This window comes from Drosophila elegans, unplaced genomic scaffold (assembly GCF_018152505.1).
Source record: "Drosophila elegans isolate 14027-0461.03 unplaced genomic scaffold, ASM1815250v1 contig_149, whole genome shotgun sequence".
NCBI classification, from domain to species: Eukaryota; Metazoa; Arthropoda; class Insecta; order Diptera; family Drosophilidae; genus Drosophila; species Drosophila elegans.
In genome coordinates, this window is record NW_024545513.1 from 20,777,667 (window position 1) to 20,794,127 (window position 16,461).

Here is a 16,461-nt window from a genome sequence, read left to right on the forward strand (position 1 = left end):
ATGTTATGTCCAATCGGTAACAACGGTTAACATTCTGTTAATTAATTATTTTTTTAATCACATATTATGTACATTAGAATAAGTTAATATCTGTAAAATGAGCTACTTAAAACCAATTTAATCGACCCACTTGCAAGTTAATATATTTTACGCTCATAATTTTACCAATTTTAGTCCGAAGTTAGTTAGTTCTCTGTTTATCTGCATATATTGTTTTGTATTAATTTATTTTAATAATAATATCAATATAATTTTGAATACTGTTTTCAAATTATTCAATGAAGTTTTTTTTACCAGAGCTTAGCTTAGCTTACCTTAGATCTTCAAAGCTAAGATTGGAAAAGTATATAAAGTATTCCTATATTTAAACTTATTTAGTTTCGTTTAGTTTAGTTTTATATTGACGTTATAAATCGTGCATCATGAAAAAAAAACCAAAATCTCCAAAGTTTTTAAAACCCGGAATATCAAATGTTAAATTTTCTCTCGCAAATGGGAGAGAGCTCTCTCCCGACTTTCTCTTGAACAGCTGGTCGAAGGGAAATTTTTGCCGGGGCGCACGTATTACAGTTTTTCAAAAAATTAAAAGCTGTCCGAAATAAAGTGAGAAATGCAAAAATTAAAATAACAAAAGTTATACCTTGTTTTGGATTGCAAATTATTAAGTTTTATTTTTTTGTCGGAAATTAATAAACAGAACATCAAGAACAAGTGACTATTTATGGAAACAATAAATATCATTAAATCAATTTTGTTCTCTGTTTCAACTTTTGAATCGAAAAATAATGTTATTTATTCGATGTAAATGTTCGGGTGCAATTAAACACAATTTTTAAAATATTTCGATTTAAATACAAATTGGTTTATTGCATTAAAAATTAAATTGAATCAATTAAATTTTCCTGGTTCTTAAATACTATAAGTTGGTTTAAGTAGCAAAAAACACATATTTTTGTGCTATCTGTATATTTTTATAACATTATATTTAAGCTGTATTCCAATTGTTTAAAGTTATTAACTTCACTGCAAGCGTTCAACTAATATGTACATTTTTGTAAAAATTCCTATATATCCAATGTGTGAGAGTGTCCACATCCGCCTTATGTTAAAGTTTTTTTTTTAACCAAGCTAAGTTATAAGTAAAGTTCACTAAGTAAACTCATTATCAAAAAATATTTTTGAAAGTACTAAATATATAAAGTATAAAGTTTAATTTATATATAATGCTTAATTTAAAGAGTTGGATATAGACAACCGTTGTGGACCAAACCTCTTGGTTCTAAATACTATAACTGTTACCAATTTTTGCTCGATTTTTCCGCACAGGTAAGTTAACTAAGCGATTCAAATTTAAACGGTCGAATTTCAAATTCAAATTCTATCCGAGGTCATTGAAAAGACTATCGATAAATCAAGTGATGGATAAACATCGATTATGACACACTGATTTTAGCGCACTTGCGTTTAAAATAATTGGAAAATTTATTCAGGTGAAAAACCGAATAATTAAAAAAACCTTGTTCAAAATAAGAATTTAAACGTCACCTTTAAACAAAAAATATCGAAAATATCATGCCGATAAATAAAAACTATCCAAAAAAGACCAACCATGTGTTGATTTGGTATTTTTAATGTATTCGATAACTTTAGAGGTATTTTGGTTTAATTTCTAATGGTATATTTCAACCGTTAGGCCTTGGTCACATTTCCAACCTTTAAGTTTAGTTTCGTAAAAAAAACCTCAAAACAAAACAAAAAGGCGATAAAACGCAATCAAAGCAACATTAAAAAACCGAACAGAAGGCAACCAGTGATATCTAAACCCAATTGTATTGCACACACACACGAAGAGAAACATAAATGTGATGTTTAGTGTGAGTAAAATCCAATGAAAAAGCCAAAGGAGTGTGCGTGTGCGCTTGTACGTGTGTGAGTGCGCGTGAAGTGCGAACAAAGTGTGAAGGGGAAAAGCGAAAAAGAGCGGTGCCAGTTAACAAATATAAACAATTAAAAGATTTATATATTATATGTAAATATGTAATATATATTTTTCAACTAGTTAATAATAGGAAAAGGCAAAACAAAAGAACTAGTTCTCTTCTATTTGATTGTGTGTGTGCGTTTGTGGGGGAGAGCGTTTCCAGCTGCCTTTGTGTGTGGATTTATTTTATATTATTTTATTGTTCGGATATTCTTTAACCCTTGTTAGCCCTTTTTTTGTGGAAGTGTGTGTGCGTGTGTTTTCAACCCCCAAAATATGTTACCCACCCACCGCCCACCACCCGGCAAAAAATCACTGAGCAATAAACCACCCACCGCCCCCCAAAAAAAAAAAAAAAAAAAGAAACGAAGTATTTCCCACTGAAAATTTTCTTCTTCCAAGGTGATGATGTCTTCTTCTTCCTCATATTCCTCTTATTTCCAGGAGCAGCGCACGAAAAAAGGGAGAAACAAGAGAGAGAAAGAGAGAGCAATTCAAAAACTGTCGAAATAAAACGGCTTCTCCGCCTCTCGCCCCATCCCTTTCATTTCCCCACCTCCCGCTGCGAGCGCCAACACACAGTGGGGCGTCTAAAATAATTTTCGAGACGAATTGGCCAGTTTTTAAATGTCTGCCATGATAAATTTTAGCAACAGAATATACTTCACAAAATGTAAAAGTAATTTTTTTTTTGTAAAGAAAATTCGAATTATTAATTACAAGAGGCATTCCAAATTTTGAAGCCGTTTTTGTCCCACTGTGCATCGCATGACGCTCAACCACTGAGGCGATTGCCTTCTCTGTCGCACACACGCAATGCGCCTTTGGTCCATCCTTCTCGCTCGCGCCGCCTGCCTTTCGTTGTGTTTCTTTTGTGCCTATTTCCGCTTGTTAGGTCAGCTCTCCCCTTCGCTCTCCTCCCAACCCCTTTTTGTGCTCCCTTTTTGGGCTCCAAGTTCTGGCAGTCCTTTAAGTATAGTGGCGAGCAAAATAATAGCAGATGTTCTGACTAAAACAAAATGTATTTTAAGAATATAGCATTTTGTACATTTTGTTTTTTAAGATTATAATATGTATAAATCATATGATAATTTTTTTAACTCAGTTAAATTCGTATGCAAACAACAAGTTTAAGTTGTAAAATCACGAGGTTTTGTATACTCAGGATAAATAAGAATAAAAATCACAATTTTTAGTTTGTTTGTCTGTAGATCAGATACTGATGTTCAAAAAATTGTACCTTATTAAAAATAATTTTGTTATTTTGACACTTTGAATATTTATTGTTCTTAAATTGCTTTAAAAAAAAAAGAAAACTTAGTAAACAATTTTGTTAAAAAATAAACATATTTTTTTGCGGTATAATAAATTATAATTTTTTCAAAAACCTGCTTACACTATTTTGTTGGTCACTATTGTATATATTTTGTTTTGTGTTTACATGAGAATAATGTTGTGTGCCAGTGGGTGTGTGTGTCTAAACAAGGGTAAAGCAAAGGCAAATAAAAGGCAAAAGGAAAGGAGAAGGACAAGAACTGAACTGGAAGGGGTCATCAAGAAAAGGGAAAAAAGTAAGGTTGTTTTTGTGTGACGACCCAACCAAAAACCAATTAACTTTTGAATATTGCGCAAAATTGCGCGCCTTACGCTTGTTAACCAACACTGACCGTCGAATGCAACCCTGCCTAAACTCACGCACACAGAAACGCTGAGACCCAGGGAGGCAAGAATCCCACACAAGCAAATGTTTTTTTGTTATTATTGAACAGCAAAGAACAGTGCAGAAAAAAACGAGCTTACGAATCTGAAAAGCAAAGCGAGTGTGTGGAAAACGGCAACAACAATAAGCGGAAGGGAAAGCAGTAAGAAAATTTATCGCGGGGGAGCAAAAATCGTCAAAGGAAGAAGCAGAGAAGGAAAGTAAGAAGCAGCGCAGCCGCTAATTGTCGCGTCTTTGGTTGTTGTTGCTGCCTTGCAAAAAACCGAAAATGAAATGGGAAAGAACAAGCAAATAAATAAAATACAGCAAAATTTATTTATTAACGAAAAAAAACAAAATATAGACTAAATAGTTACAACAAACTAAAGAAACGAAGAAGAAAACAGCGGTAGAGGAAAAGGCAAAAAGGAGAAAACCCGAAAAGGTCAAAAAATGTGAGCAAAAGAGAGCGAGAGAAAGAGAGGAAGAAACCTCCCCCCCCGAAAAAACCGAAAGAAAAATGGAGCAGAAGTGAAAAACCTGTGTGTGTGGGGGGGAAAAGCTAAAATTAATTTTTTGTTTTTATTTCCAAGGCGCGCGTATGTGTGTGTGTGGGTGGAAAATCCGATTTCGTAAAACGCATTTAATTGTTAATAACAAAACGTGGGTGTAATTTACATGATTTTTCTACATTATTCACAGTTAGTAAGCAAACTGCACAAAAAACGCAAAAGATGAAAGCAAATCAATAATAATAATAACAAAAAAGGAAAGGAAGAACGAGCAAACAAGAGAGGAGCAAAAGTCAATGTGTGCGTGTGAGAAAACAAAAAAAATAAATTGTTAATAAAAATGTGGAAATCAAGCAAGAAAACAACAACAAAAGCTAAAGCAACAACAAAAACAGCAAGGAGCAGTGCTGCTAGCAGCGACGTCGACGTCAGCGTCGCCGCATGGAAAGCCCAAAAAACCGCATGACAAGGAAATGGAAAATTTTTGTGCAGCCCCAAAAACCAAATGTGAACATAAAAGAAAGTCAAAAAACGAGGCGTTGAGCAAGAAAAAAACAAAACAAAACATAAAAAAAACGTTTGTGTGCGTGTGTTTTCCAATCTAAAAGAATAATAATAATAATAATAACAGCGAAGGAAGAAGCGGCATTAAAAAAAAATATATCAAACCAGGAAGCAAAAAAATAAAAGGAAGAAGCAGAATACAAGAAATAATAACTAAAGACGAAGCACAGCTAAACATTTTTTGGAAGAAGAGGCAATTATAAAAACATAAATAAATGTATTTAAAATTGCCGCAACGGGAAAGATAATATTTAAAAATATTTTTAACACAAGCAGCCGCAAAAAAATAAAAGAAAAGAAACGGCAAGCCGCCATAAAAATATTTAAAAAGGGATCAACGGATCTTGATTTTAAAGTAACACAAGAAGCAGCACCTTTGGCAGCTAAACACAAGATTAAATGTAAGTATACTTTAAAAATCTGCGAAATTTACTTTATTTTTTATACATTTGTCTTAAAAATTGTATTTTCCATATCATCTATAAGGAAAAAAAACTTATCTTTTAATAAGGTCCCATTAAAATGTAACATCTTAGAAGATTTATGTCATTAATTTTTGAAATACTTGTTCTATATAAATGACCTTTATTTAACCAATACCTGGAGAGTCGTAAAACTTATATATTTTTTCTATTTTCCAGATAACACAATATAATACATAGCCGAACGATCCGTGAACTCATTGTAAGCAGCTTTAAAGAAAGTGAGTTTGAGAACATGACTTGACCAAAAATAGGATATTTCTAACACTTTTTATGAATTGCAGATATAAAACCTGTAAAATATACATAATATAATATAATAGTATACCGCTGCCATGGCCAGCAGCGCGACAAACGTCGACGGCGGCAGCGGGACGTCGGCGGCGCTGCCATCGCTCTTCCCCGCCGTCGGCGCCGCTGCCGGCGTCAAGGATATGGACGGACTGATTGCCATTAACGATAGCGCCCTATCGCAACAGATCGAATTTATACTGCAGGATGCTCCCATGGAGCAGGACGACGATCCTCACCAGAATTCGCATTCGCATGTGCATCACCATCATCAGCACTCGCATCATCATCCCCACTCGCATTCGCATCAGCAGCAGCATCTTCATCAGCAACAGCAGCAGCAGCAGCAGCAGCAGCAGCAACAACACCATCATCCGCATCATCAACTGAAGCTGGAGAACAGCAGCAACAACCACCCACCGACAGCAGCAGCAGCAGTGGCAACAACTGCAACAGCCACTGTGGCAACAGCAGCAGCATCAACCAACAACAGCGCTTCCTTTAGCAACAACAACAGCAGCAGCAGCAGCAGCACCAACAGCAATAGCAATAACCTCGAAAACCAGCAACAGTTGCTGATCCAGCAGCAACAGCAGCAACACCATCTTTTAAATGGACGCCGCATTATTATCCAGGCTACGGGTAACTCATCCGTTTTGGCGGCCAGCGATATCAAAGAGGAGGACGACGAGGAGGAAGATCCCGAGTTAAATGATGAAAATCTACAGGATATCGAGGAGGAGGCCCAAGCAGCCGAGGCGGACGAGGAACCGGAGAGCACAACGCAGCATTTGTCCACACAGGTTAAGCTGGAACTGGAAGACGATGAGGAAATGCCCGACGAGGAGGAGGAAGAGGATGAGGATGATGACGATGAGCAGCATGCGCAACTGGAGTACCAAATAAGTGCGGCACCGCAATCGGGCGGAGCGACAAGCAGTGCCGGTGGCGGCGCAACAGCCGGTGGATCACAACAATTGGTTCAACTGCCCGCCGGTAGTATTGTGAGCACCACCACCCACCGATTGTCGGTGCCCGTGACCGAGGCGGCTCTTGTCCAACTGCAGCGACGACCTGTTTACATAAGCAACGCTGTGGGTGGCTTAACCGCCGGCACAACGTATGTGAGAATGCCAGCGGCGGCGGTCATCAGCCGAAGTCCCATGACGGTGCTGAATGTGGTGCAACAGGCCCTGCCGGCCACCCAGTTGATATTGCAAACGCAGCAACAACAAACGCCGGCGGCGGAGCAGCAATTGGCACTGGCATTGGAACAGCAAAGGCAGCAGCAAGAGCAGCAGGCCCAGCAGCAAAGGCAGCAGCAACAAGAACAGCAACGGCAACAGCAGCAGCAGCAACAACAGCAGGCGCAACAAGAACAGCAGAGACAGCAGCAGCAGCAGCAGGCACAGCAGCAGCAGCAACAACCACAGCAAACCCATTCAGTGAAGCATTCAGCATCCAGCTCTTCCGCCACTAGCAACAGCAATACAAACACAAACTCCACCAACAGCAGCAACAGCAACAACAACAACAACAACAATAACGCTCCGGCGTCTAACGTGACCACCAGTTACCAATGCGTAGAGTGTGTGGAAAAGTTCGATTCCAAGGAACTCTTCGACATCCATCGCAGTGGACATGCCAATAACATGAAATGCGCCATTTGCAACATGGTGCTAAAGTCTCTGAAGAACTACGAGAAGCACTGCCTGCGCTGCAAGCCGTACGAGTGTCAGATTTGCGGCAGAGTCGTCCGTTTCCGGCCAAACTTCATCAAGCACATGCGTGTGCATACGGGGCAGCAGTCGGAGCGACACAAGTACAAGTGCGAGGTGTGCCACAAGGAGTTCATGAGCTTCGAGTACTTCAAGGTCCACAAGAAGATCCACAACGAGAATGTGAATCTGACATGCGAGATATGCGGAAAGGTGTTCAGTGCTCTGGCATCGTTGCGAGGGCATTCGAAGCTGCATTCGGGCGTCAAGCTGCACAAGTAAGTGTTGTTAAATATATATCTATTTTACATGTTGTCAAAAATATTGGTGCGAAATTGTATGATTACCATTTGGCAAAGGGATTTTTTTTTTTGATTTCCACATTTCTTTCAATATTCAATTAAAATGGATTATTAGAAATTGCCGAATGTTTATTATTATAATTTAAAAAACAATATACTCATTGTTAAGCAATACTTTTCGGGTTTTGTTTTGATAAATTTAATAGAATTTTACTTTGTACTTTTTTACCTTTTAAGAAACTTGTAAGAATTTTACTATTAATTCTATATACATGTGCAAGACTTTTAAGCTTATTAGATTCCATGAAAAACATGTTGTTAAAACATATTTTGTTGCTTTTGAAAAATGGTTTCTAAAACAGAATAGGTATGTCCTTTTTTTAAGCGAAGCCAAACGTAATTTGTATGTTGTTAGCTTATTATTTAAAGAAATTAATTAATTTAAAACTTTTTATTATTTTTTACTAGAAAAACTACATAACAACCATACTAAATCTTATCATTTCATATCCTTTTAGATGTGACGTATGCGGCAAGGGCTTCGGGCAGAGATATAACCTTAAAATCCACGCCAGGACGCACACGGGTGACTTCCCCTTCGAGTGCAAGATCTGCAAGAAGAAGCTGCACACGCAGTCCTCACTGCAGACGCACATGCAGGTCCATCTGAGGGATCAACCGGCAGCCGCTGCAGCAGCTTCGACAGCCGGAGCAGCCTCCTCGAAGGCTAGCAATAGCAGCAATTCGAGCAACAGCAGCAACTCCAGCAGCAGCAATTCAAGCAGCAATAGCGGAACGGTGGCGACGTTGGCGTCTTCGGCGGTGGTGGCAACAACGATTGTCAAGCTGGAGCCACCGCAAGAGATGGAGAGACCCGGGACGAGCAGCAACCACCAGCTGCAGCAACTGCAGCAGCAACACCATCAGCACCAGCACCAAATGGAACTGGACGAACAGTCGGGACTGAGCGGAGATGACGAGGATGGCAGCGGCGGCGGTATGAACTCCTCCTCGCACATTGTTAATGCAACCACCAATCGCTTGACCACCGGCGAGGACTCATCGGAGTCCTCGAATGCCTCGCTACACCTGAACCAGCACTCCTCCACCTCATCCTCGCCAGCCTCGCAGCACCAAATGTCACAGCAGCAGGTGCAACAGCAATATCTCGTTTCGGCGCCCACGCGTACGATTGTCATTAAAAACTACATGCAGCAGGGATCCCATCAGCAGCAGCAGCAGCAGCAGCAGCAGCAACAGACCTCCGATCCAACGCCCGTGCTGCATGCCCAGGTCATCCAGAGCGGTGCAGGCACCAGCAACGGCAGCGGCAACAACTCCTCCACCACCAACAGCAGCAGCATAAGCAGCAACAACAACAACAGCAGCAGCAGCAGCAGCAACAACATCAGCGGCAATCTGAGCAATGGCTCGCAGTTGATACGAAAGACGCCCATCATTCATCATTCAACCAACAGCAGCGGTGGGTCAGCGCTGACCAGTGTGGTGCAGCAGACAGGTGGTGAGTGGTTTCGTGTTTTTTTTTTCAAGGGGTTCATTTTAAGTTGGGGAACCAGCTAGTCGTAAATTTATAAGTTAAAAGGGTTAATTTCTTATCAGGAGGTTGCTCTTGAGTATGTAACAGGTAGAAGGATGGTTAAATTATATATATTTTTAATCAGGTTAACTAGTTGAGTTCGTGTGAATGTCATATATAACAATTATATATATATATATATATAAATATATATTAATTAATGAATCTTATTCATCTTTCAGTTATTTCGCCCGCTCAGTCGCCATCGTCATCCTCGACCTCCTGCTCCTCATCGACGGTACTGGTGTCCAAGGCCACCGGTGTGCCCCTATCCATTGCTTCCTCGGCAGCGGCTGCTCTCGGAGGCTCCACGATTATACGCAGCACGAGGAACCACCAACAGCAGCAGCAGCAGCAGCAGCAACAGCAACAGCAAGCCCAACAACAACAACAGCAGCGGGTAACGCAGCGCAACAACCACCGAAATCACCACCGACGTCGTCATCTGGCGGACATGGATGACGATGAAGATGAGGACGATGATCAGCAACAGCAACAGCAGCAGCAGCAGCAGCAACAGCATACGCACCAAACCCAACATCAGCATCACCATCATCACAATCATCATCACAACCATCACAATCATCACTTCGATGACGATGATGACGATGAGAAATCATCACCGTCCCTGGCCACTGCGGCCATAATCAAAGTGGAACCGAATCTATATTCCTCGGGCTCCGGCGACAATTCCAACGATATGTTCATCAAGGAGGAGGTGATGTTTGAGGATTCGGCTGCCCTGCATTCACCACAGTCGCCGCCTAGCTCGAAATTCCGTATCTCGAACTTTGATAGTGATTTGGTTGATCATCATGTGGATCTGAATCATTCGCTGCCGCCGTATGGCAATCTATTTGAACCGCATTCGATACCAGATAGCATCCCAGTGCAGCTATATCCCGACGATGACGATGACTTCCGGCTGGACCATAGTTCGCTGGGTGGACTGCACAACACAACGTCATCGTCGACCACCGATGGGGACTTTATCAAGAAGGAATGGGTCTACGGCACCGGCACCAGTTCCTATGCCATGAACGGCAAGTTTGATGACGACAGCGATGCCCTGTGCGATGCGGCCAACTTCATTTACAATTGAGTGCAGGCATCCGCTGCCGTTGTGGTGGATCATCGTCATCGTCATTGTCATTTCAAACGAAAGAGGAATCCGCGTCGTCCTGTGAAGCAAGATCAGGAGCAGGAGCAAGAGGAGGAGCAAGAGGAGGAGGACGACGAGGATCAGCAGCAGCAAAAGGTGGAAAAGCGGAGCATGGATGAGGAACAGGAACAGGAACTGGATCATCAACGCAATGTCCTGCGCCGCGTCCACGATGCAGCCATGTGGAGCTGAGAATTCGGTTAACCCAGATTCATAGCTGTACCACATATATGTTTTATATATGTTCCAAACACCCCTTAGAACCCCCCTACATATACCATATAACCCGACACCACACCACACACAAAACACAACCAAGAGGGTGAATCGATTTGCGTAGGGTGCAAAAACCTATTCATGAACAATTCTAACTAATTTCGCTGTAAAAACTTTGGAGCTAATAACGTTTTTGAGCTTGAGTTGTTCGAAACCGAAAATGGTGCAAAAAGAAACAGGAAATATTTACTTTTTTGTGAAGGTATCAGTAAAATGTGTAATTTATGTTTTTAGCATATAAATTCAAACTATTTGGGCTTTAAAACCGTCGATTTTAAAGGAGTTTTAGTTTTGAGTGATTTATCAGCTGGTTTTAAAATATCTGGTATTATTCAAAAGAAAAATATGTACCTTTTTTTTTTCTAAACCCAGTTTAAAACTTTTTCACCAATTTGATTGTAAAAATTATAGAACTAAGATTACATTTTGACCCACCCAAAAGAAAGGAAAATTGGGTTTAATTTTGGTTAAGTAGAAATGTTCGATTAAGCTTAACAATAATATTAGAACTAAAGTTTCCAAGGCCAAATTATTTAGAATTATCCATACAAGACTCTTCTTAATTGTTTTTTTTTTTTATTTTGCAACGCTAACAGGTCGAGCCACCCTAATATATATATACTATAAATGTTACTAGTATATATAGTACACATACTTATCCTATATGTCCACCATATAGATAATTTGCTATCTCTGTTGCGCTCGTGATGATCTTACAACGTGATCTTAAGTCTAAATCAATGTGTAAAATGTATGTTTTGATTTAAACTCGCTTCCTTTCGAACTTTTTCTCCCAGTGTGTAATTTTTTCCGTTTCCGTTTGTTGTAGTTGTTTATCATGTCTCTCGCTCGCTCACTCTGTGTGTGTCTCTGTCCCTGTTGCTCTCGTGTTCCCACTCTCTCTCTTTCTCATTATCCCTCTCTGTCTCACCCAATCTGTTTATAAAAATTGTATACAATTTTCGCCCCACTTTTAGTGTAAAAAAGAAGAAAATCTCAAATGAACTTGTAACTTGATGTGAAACACGAATTGTTTATTATAAGTTTTTATTTTTACATATCATTGAAATTTGTATTTCATGCCACTTTTATATGAAAATCTCTGTTCTAACTTTCCGTCTGGCTCAGCACATTGTATTTGTCTATTGCGAACCCTAATTTTAGTTGTATAGTTTTGCATTTGATCTCTCGGCTTTAGTTTTTGCATTCAAAACGAAAGAAAATTAAGTTCCTGTGTAATTGCAAAGACAACTTGAGAAATTGTATTATATTTTAAAGGACTAGGCAATCGATGTGCTGTTTTTATATGGAAACCATATCTCTCTAACAGTCGAGGATCCTACAGTATTGGCTCCCAAAACTGAATCAAAAAAAAGAAAAGGAAATAAGTAAAAACTGCTTTAATTTAGCTTACTGCTTTTTTTATTTTTGATTAACACCTTGTTTTCACTTACCTTAAGCGCAGTATTTTGTTTCATTTAATTCGAGAATGCATATATATTTTTTGCTTAGTTAGTTTGTTAAGTGATAAGGATTTTTTTTAATATTTTTTAAAAGCAGTTCTAATGTGCAATCTCCCACCCCCCCATCACTGAAATTTGACCTCTCCCTCACCTTCGCTCGAACACCTTGTGGTTTCCTTAATTAGTGGCTAAGTACCCAAGATAAACACAAACACACGAATACAAAAAACACCCACACGATATATGATTATGATTTGCATTACTATATACATACTATAGATTATCTGTAGCTAATTGTAAGCCTGATTTTTGTGTAGTCTTAAAGCTGGACGAGCATGCTTTAGCTTTAGCTTTACCCTAACATACGAAACTGCATAAGCATACGAATATATAATATATATAGCCGCTGTACAATTACTTGACCTTTAGCATTAACACTTGAAAACTTTTAATTTGCATTTACACCAACGTTTGTTTGTGTATTCTTTTCGTTTTTCGAAAATTAAAATGTATCTAAAACATACATATATGCGTATATATATATATATATATATATATACATATATATATATAGCCATTAAATATATATATATCTGGAGGGGGAATCGGATACAATAAAGGAGAAAAAAGAATCCACGTAACAAAAACTTCTATCAAAAGCATTTAATGTTACCAACATAATGAATAAAAATCTATATAAATTAATTAATTAAATTATAAATGTATAACAAACAAGTTAGCCAACAATTGTAAAACGTAGCTGAAAGAGTTCACTTTTTTTTTCTGTGTATAGCATGGAAGGAAAAGCATATTTAACCGATTTTTCGTTCATTTTTTTAGGAGTTTTCGTTTTGCTTTTTTGTGCTTAATAATAATACTTGTTGTTGCTTGCCATTTTGTTTGTTACTAAAAAATATATAACAAGAGCCGTTAATCATATAAACACAAAACACTCACACATAGACACGTGGAAAAGCTCAAAGAAAAAAACGCGCAAAGAGAAAATGTTTTTGTTTTCCAAACGAAAAAAAACATTGATAACGGATTTGTCTTCCGCACGAGTTAAAAGTTCAATTTGAACGAGGTACAAATTTCCAGTTGATTAAATCGATAATCTGTTCAAGAAATCGATATATAGTAGATAAATTCGATAACCAGTTGATAAAAACTTTGGTCCACCCCGTTTCCACCCTCTTTTCGGGTAACCCCAGCAATTCAAACCAGTTTAAATTCCGATTTGAGCGGTGTACAAATTACGAGCTCTCTGAATCGATGACCCGTTGATAAATTCGATAGCCACCCTTTTCCACTCTTTTTCGGGAAATTTTAGGAAGCAATAAAAACGAGACAAAACAGGTGGGAAAAACCTCGCGGAAAACCTCTCGGAAAAACTCATCGTTCACTGCCCCACACGCCTTTTCTCACTCCCCTTTTCAGTACACTGAGAGCAAATAAGTGAAATTTGAAAAAAAAAACACCAAAATCATTTCAGTTACACCAAAAAAAAAAATCGAGGAGAAAAGCGAATTTTTGTACATTTGCAGAGAGAAAAAAAGGAAATATTGTAAGATTTAATACATCCAAAACCAAAATCCAACAAATACTATTTTATATACCAAACAACAAAAGGATAAAAAAAACGATGATTAACAAAAACCCAACAACTTTGCACCACAACAACAACAACCAACTAAATTTTTAAAAATTTAATCTCAACGACTGCGCACACAACAAACAAATTTTTTGTATTATATTGAAAAATAGAAAGAAAAAAACAAAAAAAAAAAAAACGTAACTTTAATTAAGGTCGAAAAGAACCGGGTGAAGCGAAAGATAGAAAGCAAAGTGAAATATTTTTTTAAGTGTAAACCAGGCCGGTCAAAAGGCTTGGACGCCAAATTTTCTGCAATAAAAAATATTTAATAAAGTAATATTGTAAACTTTATAGTGTACACATACAAAACAACTTGAATTAGGAACGAAAAATGGATATATACTTGTAAAGCCAAGAACAGTCCAATTAAAAACACATTCACACAAATTAAATGTGGTTTAGTTGTCGTCTTTTTTTTTAACATAAAAGTACCTAAAAATCAAATAATTGAGAAGAAAAAATTAATAAAAACTAATTTCTATGTGTCTCCCCTTGTGTGTAACTTTGCAAATTCTAAATTCTCAAAACCAAACTAAAAAAACAACATAATCATATTAACACAAGAAAAAAACAAACAAATTAAAATTAAAAAAAAAAATGTAACTAAGCAAAAGAATAATTATTTTTAAAGGGAAATCAATTTGTTATGCACAAAGTATATATGCAGAAAAGCCAACTTTTTAAGTTACGAATTTGTTAAAGGATCTAAAGATTAGAAGAAAACCCGACTTTTTAAAGCATTTTCGAGAAATATTGAGAAAAAAACCGAACAATTTCAATCTGAACAACAACATAAAGCCCACGAAAGTATATATATTATATATAAATAAAGGTAAATAAATATATTTAAATAAATTATCTATAAACAGAAACGGTAAAGTAAATTAAACAAATCGTATTTATACACTATGAATGTCTAGTCGTATTTTCAGTATTATGTAAACCGCTCCTCCCTTTTTCCTCCCCCCCAAAAAAAACACCGTAAAAATAAAAAAAAAACACTAGAAAGCTAAGCTAAATGAATGTGAAATGAAAAAAAAAAAACAAATTTTTGAAAATGCAAACTAAAATTAAAAATAAAAAAAATAAACCAGAAATTATGTGTGTAGCGTGTACAATAAAACAGAAATAACAAAATATGGTAAACAATTTTTAGAAGCATTTTTAACACATATGAAAAACCAAACTTAACGTTTACATAACGACGATGAAGTGCAAGCGCAAAAATTAAACGAAATGTGTCTGTTTTTAGTGTTAGACTTGATGTAAGCGAAACCACAATAAAAAAAAGAACATAACAAGAATTCATATATATATATATATATATATATACAGATATATATATATATATATAAACGAACAGAAGAGATTTTCAGAGGGAAAGTGTGTTTCAAAGTCCGTTCAACATTATGTTCTTCATTTGTTTTCGGTGCCCTGACATAAATCTCCCCGATTGATAGGTTTATTACGATTTTAATTGCCTAGAAAAAAGGTCCATAGCATCGGGTACGACCATATAAAATAAAAAAAAAACTATTGGATTAGGGTTCTATGTCAGGGCACTGGTCACGTGTATAAATCGCGTGTTGTATGTATCTAAAAATATCTATATTTTTTTATTACTCTTAGTTTTTGTGTATAAAAAATGCAAATGAAAAAAAAAAATAAGTATGTTTAAATGATTTAATCTTAGTGCATAATTTTATTAACCATTATAATTTCTCATTTTAAATAGTAAACATTTAATGGATCTTTATTTCTTAATTTAACACAAACAACAAATGAAAATATATATTTTGTCAGAGTAAATTTTGTGTTTTGATTTATTAACGTTTTACTTTTATTCCCGGACGGGTGGTTCATATCAGATATAAAGTATACATCTATCTGTATAGATATCTATATGCGTATAGTAATGTAAAGAGAGTTGTGGAAACGAAAATTAAAAAAATTTAAAATTGGCGCAATTTGCTCAACATATTAAAGGAAGATACAACTTACAAAAAAAATAAGCATCACATTTCAAAACCAGTTATTTTCCCTGTTTTCCCATTTTCTTTATTTAATAGTGGAAATTTTAAAGAATTTAGTTTAACTAATAAAAATGAAGTAGCCGAAGCAAAGCCATTAAAACTACTCGAAAAAATTAAATAAAGAACAACAAACACATATATTCAAATTCATGATAATAACAGAGAAAATTAAAAAAAATATACGCATAAAACCGAAAAGAAACAAAAAACAATCTAGTTTTTATTGTAATTCCGTGTCTATGTGTGTATTTCAGTAATTAATGTAAAGAAATATAAAAATAAAAACAAACAAAAAAAAATACAAAAATCTAACAATAAAATCGACAAGATCAACCGAAAAATGGAACAAAATCCAAACAAAAAAATTGTAAAAAACGAAATGAAAACCTCTGAAAAAAGAACACTGAACATAAAAGATGAAGGACAAAACATAAAGAAACTAGCGAAATAAATAAAATACAAAATATTTGAAAGTAAACTATAAAGTGCGTCACATTTCATTGAACTTTTGATATAATATTACTTGCTTTTTTAAAGTTATGTTGTCAATATATTTACTTTCCTTACACATTATTTATATAAATTTTTGTTTTTGATAAAGGAACATAATCTTATTTCTGCCTACAATTGTATTTAATCCTTGCCACCTTAAATCCTTTTATCATTTGTAATCCTTGCAAAAATAAATAATTATTCAGGTACTTACCACCTCTTTTCAATACAAAAT

At 36.5% G+C, this 16,461-nt stretch overlaps 1 protein-coding gene across 1 annotated transcript; it reads left to right on the forward strand.

The window, feature by feature from the left end:
• The first annotated feature begins 5,009 nt into the window (after positions 1-5,009).
• LOC108147685 (putative uncharacterized protein DDB_G0288537) lies at positions 5,010-14,999 on the forward strand. Its single transcript, XM_017274396.2, has 5 exons — positions 5,010-5,157; positions 5,398-5,459; positions 5,523-7,525; positions 8,068-9,071; positions 9,329-14,999. The coding sequence occupies exons 3-5, from the start codon at positions 5,574-5,576 to the stop codon at positions 10,246-10,248; spliced, it is 3,876 nt and encodes a 1,291-aa protein (XP_017129885.1). The 5' UTR covers positions 5,010-5,157; positions 5,398-5,459; positions 5,523-5,573; the 3' UTR covers positions 10,249-14,999.
• The last annotated feature ends 1,462 nt before the right edge of the window (positions 15,000-16,461 follow it).

Bases quoted from the DNA above. Each gene is read 5' to 3' on its own strand.
- LOC108147685 (XM_017274396.2), top strand. From the start codon at position 5,574: ATGGCCAGCAGCGCGACAAACGTCGACGGCGGCAGCGGGACGTCGGCG. The intron at 7,526-8,067 runs GTAAGTGTTGTT...ATATCCTTTTAG, and splicing joins TCGGGCGTCAAGCTGCACAA to ATGTGACGTATGCGGCAAGG. The intron at 9,072-9,328 runs GTGAGTGGTTTC...TTCATCTTTCAG, and splicing joins TGTGGTGCAGCAGACAGGTG to TTATTTCGCCCGCTCAGTCG.